The sequence below is a fragment of the Quercus suber genome, unplaced genomic scaffold (assembly GCF_002906115.3).
Source record: "Quercus suber isolate HL8 unplaced genomic scaffold, Cork oak 2.0 scaffold_472, whole genome shotgun sequence".
Lineage (NCBI taxonomy): Eukaryota > Viridiplantae > Streptophyta > Magnoliopsida > Fagales > Fagaceae > Quercus > Quercus suber.
The window spans coordinates 585,699-609,384 of NW_027069923.1; the positions used below are offsets into that span (position 1 = coordinate 585,699).

Below are 23,686 nucleotides of genomic sequence, written 5' to 3' on the forward strand. Positions count from 1 at the left end.
TTTTGAAATTGTATCTAGGTGCTTCACTTTATATATCATTTTTGGGGATATTCATGTTAGGGGGAGTAACATTGATTGATATATTTTTTATTGATTCTTGTTGATTTGTGATTCACTGCTTATTGATTTATATTTATGAGTTGATCATTTATATATGTCTTTATTTTGTGTTGTGTGAATCTTACAAGAATGTTATACCTATTGTTTTACTCTTTTCTGTCACATATGCGTTTATACATTTGTTGAGTATTTCAGGAATATACAGGTTGATTCAACTAAGCTGCTGTCTACACTTGCAACCGATGGATAGTAGTTAGGCTGAATTTGAAATTTATGAGCATTTCTTTGTAAAGGGCTTTTTACTTGTAAAACTTTGAGTTTTTAATTAGGGTTTTGTCACGGATTGCCAAAGGGGGAGTTTGTTAGGTTCTAAGGTCTTAGGATTTTATGTATTTAGAACTCTAATTTGTAATGTTGGCAAACCATGATCAAAACAATGTATTTATTCTTGTCTAGACTTGCTCAAAGTTGGTTTATTATTGTAAAGTTGGAATCGAGTGGCTGCAGAAGTACTTGGGACTTTCGGCCTGGCTCGATCGATCGAAGAACAGACTCGATCGATCGAAAATCGCACAGGTTGATTTTTCTGCAGAATTTCCAACTCAGCCCTACTTCATTAAACCTTTAGGATTTTATATTTTTACCCTAGGTATTTAAACAAAACCCTAGCCACGTTTTTGAAGATTGCTCCAATTGTATTGTTGCTCATACATTGTTGTTTTGTGTAAATCTCTTGTGAGATCTTTGAGGAGTTTTCCTTTACACAAAACTTAGGGTTTTCAAGTTGGAGATATTATCTACATCTTGATGATCAACTTGGTTGCTACCATTGAAGCTTAAAGATAATCAAGCGAGGGTGCTTGTAGCTGATTGAAGAATCCAAGAAAGAAGGAGTCCGTGGATTCGGAGCTTACACGTGGTCGTGTCAGTAAGTTCTACTGGTGGGTAGCATTAGGAAGTCAAGCGGGGAGCTTGTAGTCCTTCTGTATGAACTTCAATTCTTTCGCATAGTGGATTCAGGTTTACCTTGAGGATAGTTAGGTCAAATCCTCCCCAGGTTTTTACCGTGTGGTTTCCTAGGTCATCATATCTTGTGTTTATTTATTTTCCGCTGCTTTATTATTTTGATATGATTATTTGATTGCTTTAACCTAGAATTGCATAATTTGACTAAGTAACAACTTGGCTAATTAATTTAGGCTAACCAATCTGGTTGTGTTTTAAGGGGTCTAAAACCTATCACAAAGATTGTGTTAACAAGAATGGATGAGGAAGACAGAGTGACAAGTATGAACCTAGCTTGTGAGAGGAAGCAAAAAGCTTGTGTTAGGTTCTAAGGTCTTAGGATTTTATGTATTTAGAACTCTAATTTGTAATGTTGGCAAACCATGATCAAAACAATGTATTTAGTCTTGTTTAGACTTGCTCAAAGTTGGTTTATTATTGTAAAGTTGGAATCGAGTGGCTGCAGAAGTACTTGGGACTTTCGGCCTGGCTCGATCGATCGAAAATCGCACAGGTTGATTTTTTTGCAGAATTTCCAACTCAGCCCTACTTCATTAAACGTTTAGTGTTTTATGTTTTTACCCTAGGTATATAAACAAAACCCTAGCCACATTTTTGAGGGTTGCTCCAGTTGTATTGTTGCTCATACATTGCTGTTTTGTGTAAATCTCTTGTGAGATCTAGAGGAGCTTTCCTTTACACAAAGCTTAGGGTTTTCAAGTTAGAGATAGTATCAATAGCTTGATGATCAACTTGGTTGCTACAATTGAAGCTTAAAAATTATCAAGCGGGGATGCTTGTAGCTGATTGAAGAATCTAAGAAAGAAGGAGTCCGTGGATTCGAAGCTTGCACGTGGTCGTGTCAGTAAGTTCTACTGGTGGCTAGCATTAGGAAGTCAAGCGTGGAGCTTGTAGTCCTTCTATATGAACTTCGATTCTTTCACATAGTGGATTCAGGTTTACCTTGAGGATAGCTAGGTCAAATCCTCCCCAGGTTTTTACCGTGTGGTTTCCTGGGTGATCATATCATTGTGTCTTTTATTATTCCGCTGCTTTATTATTTTGATATGATTATTTAATTGCTTTAACCTAGAATTGCATAATTTGACAAAGTAATAACTTGGCTAATTAATCTAGGCTAACCAATCTGGTTGTTTTAAGGGGTCTAAAACCGATCAGCTTGCAACATTGTCAAGCCACAGATGGAATGATTGACACTCATTGACAGGAAGTGTGCAAGAGGATTTATATCTGTCCATCTTAATGAGAATATTGCTGTTCTGCTGGACTCAGAGCCAAAAGAAAACATTAGATGCTATGGACAGGATTCTTCTTTAGACAAAAGGCTCTCTTCTTTCTTAAAAGCATATGATCCAGCTTAAATTTATTGGTGGAAGACAAAAAGCTCTGCCCAAGTCATATTCCACCCAAAAGTCTAATACTGCCCTAGGCCATGGAAATTACTGTTAGCTTACAGTTGCCTGTGATTTGAAAATGATCACTGAGGAACTCCATACAATGTGTATTGAGTGTCAAAGCTATTGTAACAGAGTTTTATTTGTGGTCATAATTCGCCACCTTGTTTCTTCTTGCAAGATTTAATTATAATAAATTAATGATTCAGGTTTTATTAAATGCTGAAGCAATGAAGAATGGATGGGGCCATTCCCTGAAAAGTCACTCTTACACGTTTGGAAGCTCTACTGAGTGCATGATAAGTTGTTAAACCCTTGTATCAAAAATTAATATTTAATCATATGAACTTAGTGAATGGTTCGATTTGATGTGGTCATTAGGCCAAGGGTTCCATTTTCTGCAGTTGATCCTTTCACTAGGATGTAGCCTTGAGTCTCTTGACCTCAAATGATAAGTAATTAGTTAGTAATAAATTAGAGGGGGGAGTAAGCTCACGTCATCTTTATAAATTGCCTTTGTGCAAACCCCAAAATTGTACAGTGTTTTTTGTTTTCTTTTCTTTTGGAAAAATAAAAGGGTTTATGCCACCATAGGTTACATAGAGGTTACATAGTTAACTTTGGAAAGGAAAACAAAACAAATCATTGTATGGCCCATCATTTGTATTTAGGGTTGTTCATGGGTCGGTCTTAGTCGGGTTTGTGCCCAACCCGGAATCGACCCGACAACTTTAAGTGGCAGAGCAGCTGACCGTCGCCGACTATTGAAAACCATGGGTTGAGTCAGTTTTGGTTTAGGTGGATAGCGATCAATTTCGATTGAAACTAATGGAGAGCAACAATCTTAAACGGTGGTGGAGATTTGGCTAGTCAAGATCCAGCTAGATCTCGACAAATCTAGTGGTGATTTGGCCAAATCTCAAAGGATTTTGTCAAGATCTCATTCGATCTCGTAAAGATCTTGCTCGGATCTTGACAAACTCACCGAATTCGCATCTGAGAGAGAGGGGGAGGGTGATGAATGGCAAGATTTTGGAGGGGAGGTCGATTGGACTCTGTTTTTTATGCGAAAAACCACTAACCTACCCACCAGTTTCGGTTCCTAAAAGTGAAGATTCGTCGCTGACCGTTGTTGGCATCGGGTCGAACAGTTTTCGATTTGACCCAGACGGTTTGGGTGGGACAAACTTGGATACCCCTATTTGTATATATAAAAAAAGATTGACGAAGATGCTTCACATAGGTTTTTAATAAAATTGTAGAAAGTAGTATCGGTGTATTGTAACCACCCAAGAAAGTATTGTTTGCATACCACACGGTCATAAAAGTCTATGCTTTATATTGCGTTAAAGTATGAGCTTCATCACTATTCTACCCTATTATTTGTATTTTTTATCCATACCTTTATGTATAATATATGTTACAAGAATTCATGGTTGTTCCTTTTGAATAAACTTTTAGGCCTTCTAACTCTAAATATAATAGATTATTTACGAAGATTTATGTCATCTAACACTGTGGAGTCAATTCTTTGTTTTATTTACCTACGTTATGATAATATGATATACGTTTTTACTATATAGACTAATTCTATATTTAATCATATAGTTATGATTTACTGAAATAATAGCAAGAAAAAATATCCAAATTCAAAATAATAGAGAGAAATAATCACATCTAGCCTAATTTTAGATTTAATATAATATATATAAATATATAGGATAATTCTACAGTACCCCCTCTTTTTTTTGGGGGTACGATACCCACTAGTAGACAACCTGTTATATCAGGTTACCAAACACATCACATTTGATGGTACCATCCTTGCATTTGTAGTACAACATCACATGTGATTGTACTTTTTTCACATTCAGTGGTTCTTTTTTTTTTTTTTCTCACATTTGATGATATCATCCTCACATTATGCAGTACCAACATCACATGTGACTGTACTTTTGTCACATTCGATAGTTTCTTTATTTTTTTTCTCACATATGATGGTATCATCCTCACATTGTATAGTACTAACATCACATGTGATTGTACTTTTGTCATATTCGGTGGTTCCCTTATTTTTCTCACATTTGATGGTACCATCCTCACATTGTGTAATACTAACATCACATGTGACTATACTTTTGTCACATTCGGTGGTTCCTTTATTTTTTTTCTTAGATTTGATTGTGTCATTCTCACATTGTGTAGTACTAACATCACATGTGATTGTACTTTTGTCACATTCGATGGTTCTCTTTTTTTTTTTTCTTACATTTGATGATACCATTCTAATATTACGTAGTACCAACATCACATATAACTGTACTTTTCTCACATTTGGTGGTTCCTTTATTTTTTTTTTCTCACATTTGATGGTACTATCCTCACATTGTGCAATACCAACATCACATGTGATTGTATTTTGTCACATTTTGTGGTTCCTTTATTTTTTTTTTCCTCACGTTTGATAGTACCATCCTCACATTGTGCAGTACCAACATTACATGTGACTGTACTTTTGCCACATTCGGTGGTTCATTTATTTTTTTTTTTCCTCAAATTTTATGGTACTAGTCTCACAAAGTGCAGTACTAACATTACATGTGATTGAACTTTTGTCACATTCAGTAGTTTTTTTTTTTTTTCCTCACATTTTATGGTACTCACATTACGCAGTACCAACATCACATGTGACTATACTTTTGTCACATTCGGTAGTTCCCTTTTTTTTTTTTCTCACATTTGATGGTTCCATTATCACATTAAGTAGTACCAACATTACATATGACAGTATTTTTGCCACAAATGACCGAAATGACTAGAAACCTTAAAAATGACTAAAATACCCATTGAAACTTATAAAATGACCCAAATTCCCCTGAAACCCTCTAAAATTATCGAAATACTCTTAAAACCTAAAAGATGACCAAAATACCCTTAGAACCTAAAAAATGATTGAAGTACTTCCTAAAACCTAAAAATGAATGAAATACCCTTAAAACCTAAAAAAAATTATTATAATACCATTAAAACCTATAAAATAACCAAAATACCAATAGAACATAAAAATGACAAAAAAAAAACCCTTAGAATCTAAAAAATGACCGTAATACCCTTGAAACCTAAAAAATTACCGAAAATCCCCCTGAAACCTAAATAATGACCAGATTACCTTTAGAACCTAAAAAATGACCGAAATATTTGAAATTCATTTGGATGGGAACATTTGGATTTGGATTATTTTGAACCAAGGATTTAAAATGCCCTGATTTGAAATCTATTAATTTTAAAATTCCTTGTTTAGGTCTTCTTATATAACGAAGGATTTGAAATTCCATTGTTTGGATACCTAAATTTAAATTTGAATTTAAGATCACAAAATATTTTTTCCAATTATTATTTTTCTTAAACCTTCTACATTTTAATTTTAGTAACATTTTTAATAGATACACGAAGTAATTAAAAAGCCATTGATAACCTAATTGACGAGATAATGAGTAAAAATATGTTATCATAGCCAACTAATAATTTGCTATTAGTAAGAACTTGGACTTGCAAAATATGAATTTATCATATTAGTAAAAATAATTTTTATCGTTCCATTATAATCATTATCAATGGAGAGGACAATCATAATCAATCTAGATATTATGGACAATCATGCACATTCATGCAAAAGATTATCTTACAAGAGAAGTCATTTTTTTCCAGGTACAAGACTACACAACATTGTGAAGCCATGAATGCCTTCTTGAATAGATTTTTGGATAGACAAACTAGGCTTTATGAGTTGTTCCAACAAGTTAATAGAGCACTTACACGTATTTAACACAATGAGGTAGGGGTAGATTTTACTTTTAAATATATTAAATCTATTATGATTACTAGGTTAGTTAAAATTGAGAAGTATACCACTAATATAATGACAAGGGAAATATTCCATATGTATATGCCACAATTTGTTTACTAAGAAATCACTTTTCCATAAATTCACATTTGAAATAACAAAATTCACTAATTCTGTTTGTATGTGCCATAGATGGTCCAAAGAAATCAGACCACCTACTTGCACTTGGATCTAAATATGGTAATTTTCATCTCATAATATTTATAACTTGAATTGATATATAACTCACTTTCATGAACTACTTGCCGGTATCTTGTTGCAAAGTATCTAAAAGAAGCAGACAAACTACAAAGAAATCCATCTAAAAAGGAAAAAATTCATTTAAAAAGAAATCCACTACAATGTGTCTTGTTCACATCTATATTTGAATACCATCATGGCAACAATTGAAAAAGAGACAGTCATGACATGTGAACTTTTGTCACATTCGGTGGTTCTTTTATTTATTTTTATTTTTTTTCTCACATTTGATGGTTCTATTGTCACATTGGATGGTACCAACATCTTATTTGGCAATATTAGATTATGCCGTAAGCAATCATAAAAATTAGCTCGGTTTAAACATTCAATCACTATTAACAAATCATGTTGTTGGCTTATTTTGACAAAGTGATGAACTAAATTAAGAAAAATAATATCTTAAGGACTAATGTGAAAATTGAAATAGAAGTTAGGTGACTAAATTGAATTTTAGCCAAAAACTTATATAATATCCTCAGCCCTATTTATTTGTAGGGAGAAATGTAGCATGCCATGTAAACTATTCCATCAGTATGCTAATGCTAACAAAGTAATACATACAGCTTTTGCACTTCTTGTCACATAAATTTTTTCCAGGTCCCTATTTATTTATTTTAGAGAAAAACCAAGTTTAAGAACCTTGGTGGTAAATCAGTAGCAAAACTAAGTATAATTGATTCCCTGTCAAAAGACAAAATCAGCTGCTTGCAAATTGAATGTCAAAGGTGTGCGCGCCCAAAACCGAAACCCTGTTGGGCTGGGCCTTGCTTGGGCTCACAACTTACTTGTATCGTGGGTTTGGATTTCCTACACTGGGTCGTTCTGAACGCCAAAGCCCAATGGAATCGCTCTCCTCTCCTCGGGGCTCTGAACCGCTTCCTCACTCTGTTTTCTCTCTTCTCCCTCCTCTCTTCCTCCTTTTTTCCCTTTTTTTTCCAACCCCTCTCTTCTCAAAACTTCCTGTATTTATAGTTCAGGAATGGCGAAGAGGTCATGATTATTTGCCAATAAGTGCAACAGGCGGTCCAGTATTATCGATCGTAAGTGGACAGTTAGGTAGTCATGGGAAGTGGTGAGGGTGGCGTTGGAACTTGGTTTCCACCTCCGCGATGGTTCCCGGCCGCGGTGTCTTCCCGTGGCATGACCAATCTGGTACGGGGCGGGGTTTCCGCGAGCTATGTTAAGACTCGGGGAGGGGTTTCTCCGAGAAGCAATGAAGAGGCAAAGCTTGGGCCCGTGGCAGGCGTGACTCGGGGTGGGCCGCTTGGCAAAGGGAGATGGGCCTCACGGGCCATATACCCAGGTCGATGTTCGAGGCCCACTACGGGTCATGGTGTGGGGCCGTACAAAAGGGTTCATACAAAAATATTGCAATAACATCCTAGAGGGTTGGCATTAGTTCAACTTGAGTTTTCAACTGCGACAAATGCAATTAGTAATTCCAATAAATTTTGGCATGAATGCATTAACAATACTTCATGTAATATGAGTAATTAAGCACTTTTCTTTAGATAAAATTGTACATAGAGAAAGTTTGATGCCAAATAAGCCATTTTGCAGGTTACAAACAGGTTCTAGCTCCAAGAGTAAGGCAACAAACTAATATGTTATCTGACCCTCTTCACCAGATGTACAGACACAAAATGGGTCTATCATCATTCCATGTAAGCCTGGGTTCAATGCCATCTTCAATTATTATACTCCTAGCTAGCCTAAAAGAGGAAAGAGAAAAGTTCGAAGATTAGTGAATCGAGGAACTATTGACCACCTGAAAAATGTGGTGTCATATCAAGTAATGGCCCTTCCAGTTTGTTAAAATATTACGCAATGCTAAAAAAGAACAACTTGATCTGCCAAGGAACCTATATGTCCTTCAAGCTTCAGATTACAATTTTAAACTCCTATTATGCAAATGACATAATGACCTTTTCAAAGCAGCATATCCAAGTCATGCTCTTCCTTATAATTGAAAGCATCATCAAAACCAAACTTATTTTTCAATAGATCAACCTAATTCATGCTTAAAAAATAATATATATATATATATATATTTTTTTTTTTTAACTTCTTTTGTGAATGGTACATTCATCCCACCAACCCACTCCACAATCACGGAAGCAAAAAAGGACTGTTTTTTAGTAGGGTTTGTAGGGAAGGAAGATTCCATCCCGTCTGAATTGATCAATGTGGAATTTAGATAAAGAGCAGCTTGTAGATAAAGTAGGGCCACTGAGTACTAAAAAGTATATATACAAATAGAATATACCTTTTCTGTACTTCCAGCACTTCCAACTACGTAACAACCCAACAATTTTGCAAATTGTCCAACAAGCTAGCCAACAGCACCAGATGCTGCTGAAACGAAGACATATTCTCCTTTCTAAGGAGAACAAACTTCATGGAAACCAGCATATATAGGTGGTCATACCAGGCATACCTTTTCTAAAATGAAAAGCCAAAGTTAGAAGATTAGTGTACATTTACAGGGAGAATTGAACAAGATGCCCACAAAATCAAAGGAGATCTTAAATTAATGAAACTACTCTTTGAGACATGCATATCAAAAGGGTATGTAGCATAATCACCTTCGTCTAAATCTCAAGTTATTCCAATCTTTATAGAATAAGCAAACAACATACCAAAGTCCTGTATAGTAGGAAAGGGGTACATCACTGCGCGTGATCTTTCTGAGGCTTTCGGTTGCTGTGATTAGGCTATACTCTTCTCATCTAGCAGACCCCCATACCTGTTTATCAGCTGCAAGTTTCACAAAGAAAAGTTCACAATTGCAAGCTCAAAATTGTACACAACATCATTTTTAACAAGCAATCACTCATGCATATATATATATATATAATTAATCTCTTTCAGTCATACAAAGAATTTGTTAATATTTTAGTAGTCTCTAAAATGTTTAACAAGGTTATTCTTCTCTACACATTCCGCTTTCTTTCTTTCTTGTCATTTATCTCCACTAGTACCAAAAAACATACTCTGCATTTATCATCAACTATATCTTATAATTTTATTTACCAATAAAAGATTCTTTATTGTGATTCCAACTACACATATTACAACTTAGATGTACACCACATAGAAAAGAAATGAAATAGAAACAAAGAAATAACAACTCTACTCCCTTGCAACTTTCCCTACTCCTTGACTCNTTTTTTTTTTTTTTTTTTTTTTTTTGTGGGTAAGAACAAAATTATTATTTTTTTAGAATTTTTTAAAAGGCAAGGTTATTTATTTTGGATAAAATTAGTTAATTTATAGTTTTACTTATAATTTTTTTTGTTGAGTTATTTGTTTTAGGCTTGTATATTTTGTTTTATATTTTAGATCTATAATTTTTTTTTTTTTTATGGTCATTAAAATGAGGAAAATGCTTGAGCTACAAGTTTTTTATAAATTACTAATGTGATAAGTGATTATTGGCAAGTAAAAAAATGATGCGAGTGGTGTGCCCGTATGCGAACCAATAAGAATTTACTAGTTTGTAAAAATGTTATAAAAAAGTTTGTGAGTATAACATTACTCTTAAAAGAATAAATGATATTGTTAAAGGGAAACAAAATGTAACAAAATTGCTAAAATTAGTACACACACATAATATTTTTTTTTTTTAAATTTAGTCCAAGTGTGGCTCCGTCACTGCTCCCTAAAACCCTTCCAAACAAACACACCCTAAGGCTACATCAATTAAATGCTTTTGCATTTAGAGATACAATACTCATTGATGTACATGTACTATAATAGATGTTAGAACACTAGCATCAGGTGTGCCAAACGCCAAATATTTGACATTTGGCACACCAAACACCAAAAAAACCTCTCACATGAGGTGTTCTAATTGCCAAATAATTTGGCATATGTGAACATTACTGTTCCAAATTTGGAACGGTACAATCACAAATGCTATAATAAATTTTTTTCTCTCCCCTCTCTCTTCCTTTCTTTCTTCTCTCTCTCTCTCTCTCTTTTTTTTTTTTTTTCTTCTCCAAACCGGTCTCTCTCTTTTTTGTCACTTTCTTGTTTCTTTCTTCTTTCTTTCTCTCATCTCACACATTTATATATGATATGGAGAGTAGAGAGAAGAGAGGTGGTGGATGGGCTTTCAGAGAGAGAGAGAGAGGTTTTAGAGAAACTAATAAATGAATTTTTTATTAGTTTATATTATTTTAATGAGAAGTATCATTAAAATAGAACATCTAATGTAGAGTATATTGTAAAATGGTGTGGTAAAATAAATAAAGCAAATTTTTATGTGTTAAAATGGCAATTGGGATAGTACGGCGTGACTTACACTCTTTTTTTACTGTTTGGTTGATGGGAAATTGTGAAAAAAAAAAAAGATGAATTACATTTGAAATTAAAGCCCAACTCATGATTTTAATAATTTTTATTTGGAATATGCAACATGCTTTTGCTTCTTTTTTCTGTTCAATCAACATCTGAAGTTGAAAGCCCAACTAATGATTTGAAATTGCATGGGAACAGAAATAAAAGCCAATCTAATGAAATTACAAAGGAAAATGCAATCGATTCCCTAGTCCCATCGAAATAGTGACCCTTCAGTCAAAGTCATCATGGAGAAATAAAAGAGAGGATTATGTAGGACAAGAGAGAAGAGTTTAGATACTGATTGGTAACTAATATTTGACTTGAAATCTTCTTTTGCACGCGTTTAAATATTCAATTAAGAAATGAGATGTGGATGATGTTTCGTCATATTATCTTCACTCTCGCTGAACAGAGACAGCCCATGAACTAGAAATATAACAATACGCCAAAAGAAAGGTACACCCATTTTTCTGTTTTGTTTAAAATTTCCACAGAGAAGAGTCTACGGAAAATTTGAAACAATTCTGAAATAGAAGTATTCACCTATTCCACCATAAATTGCGTTCCATTGTCAAAACCTTCCGTTTACCCCGTCTCCTACTTCACAAATGACCATGACCCAGATGACATGTCCATGTCCCAGTAATGCTCGCCACGTTATGATTTTTTCGCGGATACCAAAAATTTTTTGACCACTTTTAAACGGGTTTCCACCTATTTTTCTCAAGACTCCTTTAAACTTTACCAAAGATTGTCTCATTGCAGTAGACCATAAAGCAAACCTTTTTTATTAATTATGAGACAGGCGTAATGCTACCTTTTTCTTTTATTTTTTGCTTTGAAATTTATTGTACACTTTTATCTTTGAAATTTATTATACACGAGAATTGCCGTGGGCAATTCTCGGACTGAATCACACCTATGAGTATAGGTTGTGTGCTTCACAAAAACGACTCGCCCTGAATCACACCTATGAGTATAGGTTGTGTGCTTCACAAAAATGTTTACGTCGATGGTCCTAACATACTCAATGATGCCTCACACTATAAGTTTTGCTGATTTCAATGAACCGGTCAATAATCAACGTAAGCCCTTTTTCGTTCATAAAAGATAAAAAATTATAGTCGAGAATTAGAGAGCCAACACTGCAAAACGTAATTCATGGAGTAGTTGACGGTTCAAACCAGCCGCAAAGATTTCCTTCACCAATTTTTTGAGCGTTTATTAGAGGTTTTGATGGAGTCAAAATCTTTATGTTGTGGGTCAGTGGGGAAGATGAGTAGGAAACTCCCCAGTAGGCACAGACCATGCTTCACATGGCTACCCCACCTTGCTCTAAATTCAGTCTGGTTTTTCACCAGTCTTCCGTATCCAACTTCCAAGTCAACTGGCGTGTTAATCAGAGAAACTACACGTTATATTGTGAAGAAACGAGAAATTAAGTCATACAAATACGTTGCTTTAGTTTTAGAATAATAGAAGAGAATTTGGAAATGGCTTCTGTCTCTCTGTTTGTTGTTTTTGTTCTCTCACACCTCGTGCCGCTTCACTCAGCTGAAGAAGGAAAGCTAGAAAACCCATATTGTCGGCCCTTTCAATGTGGAAATTTAGGTTACATTAGCTTCCCATTCACCGATATCCCACACCCACCCCCACCCCCATTTTGCGGTTTAATGAAAGTTGAGTGTGACAAAACACCTCCGGTGATCTACTTGCCACAGGACGACTGGGGGAATGAAAGACGATATGAAGTTATAAGCATCTCTTACTACACTAACACCTCAAAATACATCCGTGTCAAGGACCATTCGCTTTTTAATTACTTGAATACCAAAGAATGCCATTACTTAGACAGTTTTGCTTTACCCAACTCTTCATTTATCTCTTTTAAACTCACCACACCCACTCAGACCCTATTCAAATGCAAAAGCGATCTTCAGCTCCCAGTACAAGAGCATTCAGATAATCCTGAACTGAAAATAACTGCTGAGTTTGACCTTGAAGTCCATGTATCTGATGCTTGTAACAGTTGTGGAAAAGGTACAGACATTGGAATAACACAAAAATGTTTTGATGCACACACACATGTACATTCATGAATATGGATATAAACTCCTTTATTTTTTTCTATGCTGAAGTTGTTCCTAATACATGTGTTGCTACTCTTTCTGTTCCATGCCATAATCCACTCTGCAGCAATAGCTTTAGTTGATTTGGAGTAGTTTCAAATTTTGGTTATGAAAGAGATAGAAATAACTTAATTTCAGTGAAACCTATGATCGGGTATGTCTGAGCTGGTTTTGAAAGTGCTTTGCCTAACAATGTTAAGATCTCAAGGGATGCCAATTTAATTAGCTGTGTCACTTCTTTCTTCATTGTTGAAACTAACAACATTTTTGTATTTATCTGCTGTTGCAGAGAATAAAAACAACGAAGTGGAGATACCATCAGGTAAGATGCATCTTCAATCATATTTCTTGTTGAAATTGATACAGACACGTGCCTGCACTAACAACATTTTTGTATTTATCTGCTGTTGCAGAGAATAAAAATAACAAAAAAGTGGTGATACTATTAGGTAAGATGCATATTCAATCATATTTCTTTTTAAAATTGATATAGACACATGCCTGCTCTAATTGTATCATTTCATGCCGCGCAAAAATAATTTCTCCTATTTTTGCTATAAGTTTACTATAATCCTAGAAGATGGCCTTGCGCCTTAAATACAATGATGGTTAATAAGTATGTTGTCAATATATAAATTTCTTCTCATAAGTTACTTTGTGACATTCATTAGAAAATTTTTATATCTCATGAATTCCTCCATTATTGCTGCCTCTCAGTCAGAACTAAACTCCTTCCTTTCTCTGCTTTAGCTGTTGGATGCGCAGTCTTCTTCATGAGTACCTTGTTCTTTATTATCTGGCACCTTTACAAGAAAAAATATCCTTCTTCAAAATTGCTAGCAAGGAATACATATTCTGATCCATCCTCAAGATCAGAAGTGGAGGGGTGGAGTGTCTACTTTGGAGTCCCTGTTTTCTCCTACAATGAACTTGAAAAAGCCACCAATAATTTTCATGTTGAAAAAGAACTTGGGAATGGAGGATTCGGAACTGTTTATCATGGTAAGGTGATCAACTCATTGAATCAATTTCTAGATTACTTAAAACTACGGTATAAACTTTCTTAACAAAAGGGTAAAGAAAAATATGTGAAAATAAAAAAGGAAGACTCTGACATGCTATTTTTCTGAACTAGGCAAACTCCATGATGGGAGGGAAGTTGCAGTCAAGCGCTTATATAGGCCCAACTATAGACGAGTGGAGCAGTTCATCAATGAAGTTGAAATCCTAACACGATTGCGCCACAAGAATCTTGTCTCCCTTTATGGCTGCACTTCACGCCACAGCCGTGAACTTCTTCTTGTGTATGAATACATTCCCAATGGCACCGTTGCTGATCATATTCATGGCCATCAAGCTACACCAGGTTCACTCACATGGCCAACTCGTATGAGCATTGCTATAGAAACTGCTAGCGCATTGGCTTACCTCCATGCTTCTGACATCATACACCGCGACGTAAAGACTAACAACATCCTTCTTGATGACAATTTCTGCGTCAAAGTTGCTGATTTTGGGCTTTCCCGGCTGTTCCCTAATGATGTTAGCCATGTCTCAACAGCTCCTCAAGGGACACCAGGCTACGTTGACCCAGAATATCGCCAATGCTACCAGCTTACTAATAAGAGTGATGTCTACAGCTTTGGGGTTGTCCTCATGGAGCTTATATCATCACTGCCAGCCGTTGATGTATTTAGGCATAATCATGAAATTAATTTGGCTAAATTAGCTGTAAACAAGATTGAAAAGTGTGCATTCCATGAGTTGATCGACCCACATCTTGGATTTGAGTCAGATGAGGGAGTTAGAACAATGACCATTTTGGTGGCAAAGTTAGCTTTTCAATGTCTACAACAGGACAAGGAAATGAGGCCTTCCATGGATGAGGTATTGGAGGCTTTAAAGAAGATTCAAAGTGGAAAGGATGGGCATGAGGATCAAGTGATGGCATATGATGATGCTGGGATCCTTAATGTACAGCAACCAGCTTCACCCGGTCATGATGAGGATCATGTGTTAAGGAATAAGCGGCTGCCACTTTTACCTGAGGATGTAACCGATTTTTGGACTAGTAGGTCTACTACACCTAATGTCAGGAGTACCTTTTAGGTACTCCTAAAGCACAGTGAATGGTATACCTTCCTCTCACATTTATGGTAAACTTATTAAATTTATGTTGGAATCCATCATAAATGTGATAGGAGAAAGCACAATTTCATTATATACCGAGAGTACCTAAGTATTTTTCCTAATTTCACTAGTTGAAATTTCATTTTCTTTTCATCCACTTGTTTGGTTGTTCTTGTTCATAGCGGCATGTAATTGGTATGTAGATGTGAGGGATGCACATTTACCAAAATACCTAAAATTTTTTATTCTTTATGTGATTTTGTGTTCTATTTTTTGAATAAAAATCCTACTTTGAGTGTCACCCATCAAAACACTTTTTTTTTTTCAGGGGATGTACATTTGCCGAAGCAACTCTTTTATTTTATTTTTTTTTAATTTATAGGTACAATAAAAATTCAATCTATGACGTCCATTAATAATTATTATTCTTTATCATCAAGTCAAGACACTAATTAGTTTTTGATATAAATAGAATTTGAACCACAAATCTCCTATTTGACTCAAAGAGACTTTATTCATGTGTGTATCCAAAACAACAGTGAGAAAAATTACAAATAGTAGCCGCCCATGCTATCTGTAGAGATTTGCATTTTGTTTCTCAAATAAATTATATATTTAATAAGTTTATGAACAAAACCGTGTTTCATGGACTTCACCTAGTTATAACTAAAACTAAATTTTAGGGAAACAAATGGGAAAAAGTAATAAGATTCAAGATTTTCCTTCTTTTTTTTTTTTTTTTTAGAGTCAAAAAATAATGATTTGTTTTGTTCGGGCCAGTGTGAATTTCCCCTTGCTTGATGGCCATGAACTTCTTCTTGTGTATGAATACATTCCCAATGGCGCCGTACAACAAGGCCAGTATAAGAAAATAGAATTAACCAGCTTAATCAATACTTGAGGTCAGTGTTTTCATTTTTAACAACAAGACTGGACCAGATAGTTTAAACTTCTAGAACCATCAAATAACAAACAATCTTTGAAACAGTGAATTTTGGCACCAAACTCATTCATCAGTCATCATCCTGTTCTTATAAGGGAGGACAGGAGGTGCATTCGAGCTCAAACTCGATGGAAAAAAATTTATTAAAAAACTAATCAAATAACATTGAGCATCAGCATCTCTGTTTAAAAGCTTAGATACATATTTTTTTGTAAAGAACTGATTGCCATGCTGTTGCCTGGAGTGCAAGATAAATCAAATGCTGCTCTCACGTGACATAATGACAAGAAATCAAAGTATATTTCTTAACCCATATGAGGTAAAATAACAAGCTAAAAGCAGATGCAGAAAAGGACAATCATCAGGAAAGTTAAATACAAAATATAAATTCACGCTCCTTCCAGCACAAAAAATATACATTGCAGAGGGCAAAATATTTTTTAACTCTACTAATCCAAGTATTTACAGACTCGAACATTTAAGAATTACATTAAGTCTTGCAGAGAAGATCATTCTGGTTCACTCTCACCAAATAAACCCCAATAAGGCACACTCAGTGCTAAGAATACAATCAGCCCCATCAAAGTTTCAGTCAGGCAAATCCACGACCATATATCGTAACATTTGATTGTGCTAAGAAGGAAAAAGAAGAAAATCCTTCACGTTGAAGTGATCAGGTAATCTAACTACATATGATTTTACAGCAACCTTTCCACCTCATAATCTTTTCACATTGAATTGGCATGAATCAACTTTAACTGACCAAATGATTTATGGTAAGCCTTAAAAAAATTAAAATAAAAAAAAAAAAAGGTTCCTTACTGCTGTCTGAGAATAAAATTAAGCGAAGAAGTCACCGGTAAGTAGGCAATGCAACACCAAGCTGCAACTTTAGGTAACAACCTATGCTGTACCTCTACAGATATCAAAAGATTGATGTAAAAATGAGACCTTCACCCATATTTAACGAATGCACAACAGTCTAATACTGACTGAAAACCTTAAATTCTACAAAAGCAAAAGGACATAACTCAACTCAATTAAGCAACATCTTTGACTCTCGTGCTTGCATCATTCGGTCATATCCAATTTAACCTCTTCAGCTCCTCAGTTGAACAACAGTAAAAACATCATTTTTTACTTCATACTAATAAAGTTTGAACTAAGCTACCTAACTAAAATGCCTCTCCCTGCTCAAAAATCTAGAACCTTTAACATCTAAAAACCAATAGCTCTCATAACATCCGATTGATTCTAAAGGCATTGCAGTGCATAATGTTCTTGTCATGACTCTCAACATAAAAAAATTAGACAACCTTCAAATAAACAAATCAAGTATATACAAAATCAAACGGCTAACATTCAAGCAAAAACAAACCTTGATCTTATAAGTCCTCGGCCTCAACTCCTTGCTAATATGCACAAGCTTTTGCTCTTCCCTCGTCAACCTCGTGGTGATCTGATGAGGATGCAAAAGCCCCGGTGTGTCAAACAGCTTCCCCTCCACTCTAATGTAGTCCCTGGCACTGGCGCCTCTGTCAAATGTGCAATCTTCCCTCCTCCTTCTCCTACATGCTTCCCAATTGAATTTATCAGTATACTCTTACGGGCATTCTGTGCCCCTATTGCCCACACATTTCCTCACTGTACTCACCATATGTGTGAGAAAATTGATTTGGTGAAAACTGATTTGCTTATCTCATTCATTGAATAAAATCCCTATATATATACAAGCTAAGAGATCAACTCTGTAACTAACTTAACAGACTGATGCACGTGTGAACAGAAATTAACAAATATAACAAACTATGACACGTGCTTGACTAAACTAACTAACTCTATTTACAAAAACTACATATCTTTTACTGTACAAGTATTAGCTAAAGTACATTGTCGTTTTGACAGACTTGAACACATCTTGAACTGCTTTATCTCTGTAGCACGAGGCTTTAATCCCTTGATGACTATTAGACCCTTCAGGCTCTGCACTATCTGCTCCTGCACTAGCTGCTGCACTGTGTGACTGTCTGAGCTGCTCTGGTGCACTAGCTGCTGCATTGTGTGACTGTCTAAGCTGCTCTGGTGTGGCAGCCGGTGAAACAGCTTGACTTGCTGCACTATGAGCACTCTTTTGCCTTTGATAATATGCACATTCGTTAACTTGCTTGCCGCATCACCCTCCCTAGCTCTCTGCCTCACCCAATGCTCCAACCTCGTAGGTGACAACTCAGTTGGCAACAAATCAATCTTGGTCACCTCCATCACCATCCTCGGCAAATTCCCCGACTTCCCTTGCTTCAGCACCTTCGAATTCTTCCCAATCTTCTCCGAAACCAGCCTCGCCACCTTCCTCAGAAACGAGCCATCGAAATCTGTAGCATCCACCACCATCAACACCACCGACTGCATCCCTCCCGTCAAAGCCAGCCGCCTCCCAACTGTGTGATCAAAATCGAAATCCGGCAGCAAATTCTCCACCGTTGGATCCTTCACATTCCCATAATGCCTCAACGTATGGCATCGCGCACAAATTCTTGATTCCATATTGTGTTCATGTCTCTTTTAGCGCATTGGAGCATTGGAAGCAAGCGAATTTCTTCTATTTTAAATTTTAAATAAAATAATATTTTAAAATTTAAACATAAATATCTAAGATTATATTTAGGAAAATCAGATCTTGATATCTACAATTAAATATATATTAAGAAAATGTTGTAAACATATTATTTCTCTATATTAAAAGAATTAATTAAAATAAAAAGTCCTATTGTTATATTGCTATATTTGATGTGGAACTTATCATAAGCCTACACAACATTTATAATACAAAATTCGCACAATTTGGAATATTACAATAATAATGTACAACAAAATTAAGGATGAATCTTCTTGATAGTTTTTTTTTTTTGGATAAAGTATTTTGATTCCCAAATAATAATAATAAACAGCAGCCTTCAAAACCACACTAACACATACAACAAAAAAGGAAAATGTATTTCATCTCCAATGCACTAGCAGTTTCTATAGCAAATGCTCATACGAGTTGGCCATGTGAGTGAACCTGGTGTAGCTTGATGACCATGAATATGATCAGCAACGGTGCCATTGTGAATGTATTCATAAACAAGAAGAAGTTCGCCGTTGCTGATCCCAATCGTGACATCAATGTGAATTTCCCCTTTCTTCAGCCACCAATTGGGGAGAAACGAGTTGAAGAGCTTGGGAAATGGGTGAGAAAGGAATTCGTGTCTGTGACATTAATAGCTGGGGACTCAAGTTCAGTGGATGTTGCTGCTGCAGGTCTGGGTTGGTTGGCTATAGGACTTAAAGCGGAGGCACTCTTAGGTGTTTGGACCTATGAAGGAGTTGATGTTGTGCTTCGCAACTCTTTAATACCTTATAGATCACATACTTATGAAGTTGCAGGGTTTGCAGTCTCAAAAATCGTCCCCAAGGTTGATCAAGCTTTAAATAAGCGGCGCCAAAATGAAAAGAAGAGGAAACAGAGTGATCCAAAAGTATCCGTACCAGCTGAATCAATAATATTAACAGTTGTTGCAGACTCAAATTCTTGTTGAGTCAGGCAGTATCATTAGAAGAAAAACAATGTGTGAAATTAACAAAAAGATTGTGTTAACAAGTATGGATGAGGAAGACATAGTGACAATTATGAACCTAGCTTGTGAGAGGAAGCAAAAGGCTAGCAACATTGTCAAGCCACAGATGGAATGATTGACACTCAATTGACAAGAAGTGTGCCAGAGGATTTATATCTGGCCATCTTTTATTTTCGAACAACATTGGGTGGAATATCTAAGTCTTAATGAGAATGTTGCTGTTCTGCTGGAATCAGAGCCAAAAGAAAACACAAGATGCTATGGGCAGGATTCTTCTTTAGACAAAAGGCTTTCTCTTCTTTCTTAAAAGCATATGATCCAGCTTAAATTTATTGGTGGTGGACAAAAAGCTCTGCCCAAGTCAAATTCCACCCAAAAGTCTAATACTGCCCTAGGCCATGGAAATTACTGTTAGCTTGCAGTTGTGTTTTGAAGATGATCACTGAGAAGCCCTTAACAATGTGTATGAGTGTCAATGCTATTGTAACAGAGTTTTGTTTGTTGTCATTATTTTACCACCTTGTTTCTTCTTGTAAGATTTAATTATGATAAATTGATGATTCAGGTTTTATCGAATGCTGAAGCTGTGAAGTATGGATGGGGCATTCCCTGAAAAGCCACTCTTACACATTTGTATTACACACATTTGGAAGCTCCACTGAGCGCAGGATAAGTTGTTAAACCCTTGTATCAAAAATTAATATTTAATCATATGAACTTAGTGATGGTTCAGTTTGATGTGGTCATTAGGCCAAGGGTTCCATTTTTTGCAGTTGATCCTTTCACTAGGATGTAGCCTTGAGTCTCTTGACCTCAAATGATAAGTAATTAGTTAATTAATAAATGGGAGGGGAGAGTAAGCTCATGTCATCTTTATAAATTGCTTTTGTGCAAACCCCAAAATTGTACAAAATGTTTTTTGTTTTGTTTTCTTTTTGGAAAAAATAAAGGGGTTTATGCCACCATAGGTTACATAGAGGCTACGTAGTGTACTCTGGAAAGGAAAACAGAACAAATCATTGTATGGCCCATCATTTGTATTTAGGGTTATCCATAGGTCAGGGTTTATGCCCAACCCGAACCGACTCGACAACTTTAAGGGGCAGCGCAGCTGACCGCCATCGATCATCAAAAACCACTGGTCAACTCAATTTCGATTCAGGTGGATGGCGATCAGTTTCGGTTGAAATCGATGGATAGCAGCAATCTTAAACAGCGACGGAGATTTGGCTAGTTGAGTTCTGGCCAGATCTCAATGGATTTGGTTGAGATTTGGCCAGATCTCAAAGGATTTCGTCAAGATCTCGCTAGATCTCATAGAGATCTTACCGGATCTTAACAGAACTCGCCGAATTCGCGTCTAAGAAAGAAGGGGAAGGTAATGAACAGAGAGATTTCGAAGGGGAGGTCAGTTGGACTCAGTTTTTCATTTGAAAACCTGCTAACCAACCCGCAGGTTTCCGTTCCTAGAAGTGGAGACTCGTCACCAACCGTCGCTAACATCAGGTTGAACGATTTTTGATTCAGCTTGAACGGTTTGGGCAGGTCAAACTTGGACACCCCGATTTGTATTTATGAAAAAAGATTGACAAAGGAGCTTCACATGGGTTTTTAATAAAATTGGAGGAAGTAGTATCCGTGTATTGTAACCACCCAAGAAAGTATTCTTTGCACACCACAAGGTCATAGAAGTTTATACTTTATATTGCTTTATTTAAAGTATGAGCTTCATCAGTATTATACCCTATTATTTGTATTATTTATCCACACCTTATGTATAATATATGTTACAAGAATTCATGGTTGTTCCTTTTGAATTAATTTTTAGGCCTTCTAACTCTAACATAATGGATTATTTACGAAGAGTTATGCTATCTTACACCGCGGAGTCAATGCTTTATTTTTTTTACCTATATTATGATAATATGATATACTTTTCTTCTGTATAGACTAATTCTATATTTAATCATATAGTTATGATTTACTGATATAATAGCGAGAAAAAATTATCTTAATTCAAAATAATAGTGAGAAATAATAACATCTAGCCTAATTCTAGATTTAATATAATAGTTATATATATATATATATATATTGTAGGGGCCTTTTTTGTTATATTAGGTTGGGCTGCCTCCTGCGGTACTAGACCCAAATGTTCTAAGGGAGTTGAGACCGGTCCAACTGCAACTCAACTTGGTCCGGCTTGTGTGCAAATTATGCCTTGTCTGCCAAGAACATGCTTACGGCAGACAAAACTATTTTAGATGAGTTATGGTAGACAGATATGATAATAAAACAAAAAAAAGAATACTTCGGCTTCTCAACTAAGGTAAACAATTAACCCTTAATTTAAAAGAGATAATCACAATAATGATAACTATTTTTAATAAAGACAGTAAGTTAATAAATGGTCAGCACATGGGTTAACCAAGAGAAGAATGAAATCAGAGCAAATCCAGTCTGCAGGACCAAGACCAGAGAGGGAAGAACACTTCTTCTCAACGCAATCAACCTCCCAGGGAAAATTTTGCCGTGGAAGTTAATTACTTTAAGGGAAGCGAATCTGAATGGTTGGTGCTTGAAGGAAACCCCCATTTTTCTTGCTTTTGGCAGAGAGCAGGATTTTGAGAGGAAGAGAGGGAAATCAACCTACTGGCACATGCTTGCCAGTCTAACTCTCTGTTTTTTCCTTTCTTCTTTCTTTATTTTTAGTTTTTTCCTCTTATCTTTTCTTTCTTTTCTTTTACACTTGTTTTCTATTTTGTGATTCCTCAGAGAAGATTCTTACCGTCCTCCCCCTTCTGGGCATGGGAAGAGTCTCCTTATATAGCGCCTGCCGTGACAAGATTTTACTGTTTTAGCCCTTAACCACCTTTGTTTGGTCTGGGTGTACTTGCCAACCACCACTGGTCCATCTGTGTGCCACTCCTCATTTCCAAACAAAGGAAAGCTATTTTATTTATTAGTCTGTCGTGGCACCTTTTCCTACTATGGTGTGGGTGCTCTTTCTTTCTCTCTATCCCTCATGGCATGCACCTAGTGATTCCAACTCAACCTTGCTTCTTTTAGATGACATGTCATCCTAGCAGGACATACCCCCCAAAAGAGCCTGAGCAAGAACTGCAGAATAGGTTTTCCCCTCTCTCCACCACCAAACCATGCCCTCTTACCTCTGACCCATGACCCCACCATGTCCCATATTGGCTAGGTACAGGCTGGTGATGCCTGAGCTTTGCGCATGCCTCCCTTTCATGTATGTCCAAAATCTGCCTACTGCTCATGCGTTCGCCATGGTCTGGAGGTTTACCTGCACAGTCTGCCGCCCTTCTTTGACCTTTTATGTGGGTTGTTTTACGATTTTCCGCTCCCCTTAAGGGCTGGGCTTTATTTGATACTGGGTTTTGTATTTCTTTCAGCGTATTCCTTGATTGTCATCATGTCCTGCCATATCACTCTATTATTCCTGCTGTAATGACTCAATCCTACTAGGCCTCTTTAGGCCTGCCGTTTATTCTTTCCCCAGTGGCTTAACATGGCCATGAGTTTTCTTACTTATGGGCTCCTGTGTCCCTTTTGTTTTCTCTTTGGCATCCTTGGCCCATTTTCTTTTCTTGGGCTTCCTCGGCCCTTTTCCTAACTTTGTGTTTCCATGGGCTTTTACTAACTTCATTTGGCTTCCCTGGCCCAATTACCTTATACTCATCCTTGGAATTTGTGGGCCTGCCATCAACCCCTTACTCTCTTTGCTTGCATTGCTTTAGGCCTGCCGCGGTCCATTCTCACTTTTCTACATCATACACTTCCCATAAGTTTGCTATTTGCTATTTCTCTCTTTTCGGGCTCCTTTGAGCCCATTTGCTTCCTCAAGACCCATTTATTTATTTTATGGACCTGTGATC

General features: G+C 36.2%; 2 protein-coding genes and 1 pseudogene across 3 annotated transcripts; 2 read left to right on the forward strand and 1 right to left on the reverse strand.

Moving 5' to 3' along the window:
- The first annotated feature begins 12,044 nt into the window (after positions 1 to 12,044).
- On the forward strand, positions 12,045 to 15,528 carry LOC112035313 (LEAF RUST 10 DISEASE-RESISTANCE LOCUS RECEPTOR-LIKE PROTEIN KINASE-like 1.1). Of its 2 annotated transcripts, none has more exons than XM_065762773.1 (5): positions 12,045 to 13,008; positions 13,387 to 13,419; positions 13,511 to 13,546; positions 13,815 to 14,099; positions 14,233 to 15,528. In XM_065762773.1, exons 1-5 carry the CDS (start codon positions 12,462 to 12,464, stop codon positions 15,204 to 15,206), a joined length of 1,875 nt encoding a protein of 624 aa, XP_065618845.1. In that variant the 5' UTR covers positions 12,045 to 12,461; the 3' UTR covers positions 15,207 to 15,528. The 2 variants fall into 2 exon arrangements, with proteins under 2 accessions (XP_065618845.1, XP_065618846.1); XM_065762774.1 differs by having other exon boundaries at positions 12,050 to 13,008; positions 13,848 to 14,099.
- A 920-nt stretch (positions 15,529 to 16,448) lies between these two features.
- Positions 16,449 to 18,714, reverse strand: LOC112035315 (GTP-binding protein BRASSINAZOLE INSENSITIVE PALE GREEN 2, chloroplastic-like; annotated as a pseudogene).
- Positions 18,715 to 19,250: 536 nt separating this feature from the next.
- LOC112035316 (GTP-binding protein BRASSINAZOLE INSENSITIVE PALE GREEN 2, chloroplastic) lies at positions 19,251 to 19,748 on the forward strand. Its single transcript, XM_024068147.1, has one exon. The coding sequence runs from the start codon at positions 19,251 to 19,253 to the stop codon at positions 19,746 to 19,748; it is 498 nt and encodes a 165-aa protein (XP_023923915.1).
- The last annotated feature ends 3,938 nt before the right edge of the window (positions 19,749 to 23,686 follow it).

Bases quoted from the DNA above. Each gene is read 5' to 3' on its own strand.
- LOC112035313 (XM_065762773.1), top strand. From the start codon at position 12,462: ATGGCTTCTGTCTCTCTGTTTGTTGTTTTTGTTCTCTCACACCTCGTG. The intron at 13,420-13,510 runs GTAAGATGCATC...CTGCTGTTGCAG, and splicing joins CGAAGTGGAGATACCATCAG to AGAATAAAAATAACAAAAAA. The intron at 13,547-13,814 runs GTAAGATGCATA...GCTGCCTCTCAG, and splicing joins AAAAGTGGTGATACTATTAG to TCAGAACTAAACTCCTTCCT.
- LOC112035316 (XM_024068147.1), top strand. From the start codon at position 19,251: ATGAATATGATCAGCAACGGTGCCATTGTGAATGTATTCATAAACAAG.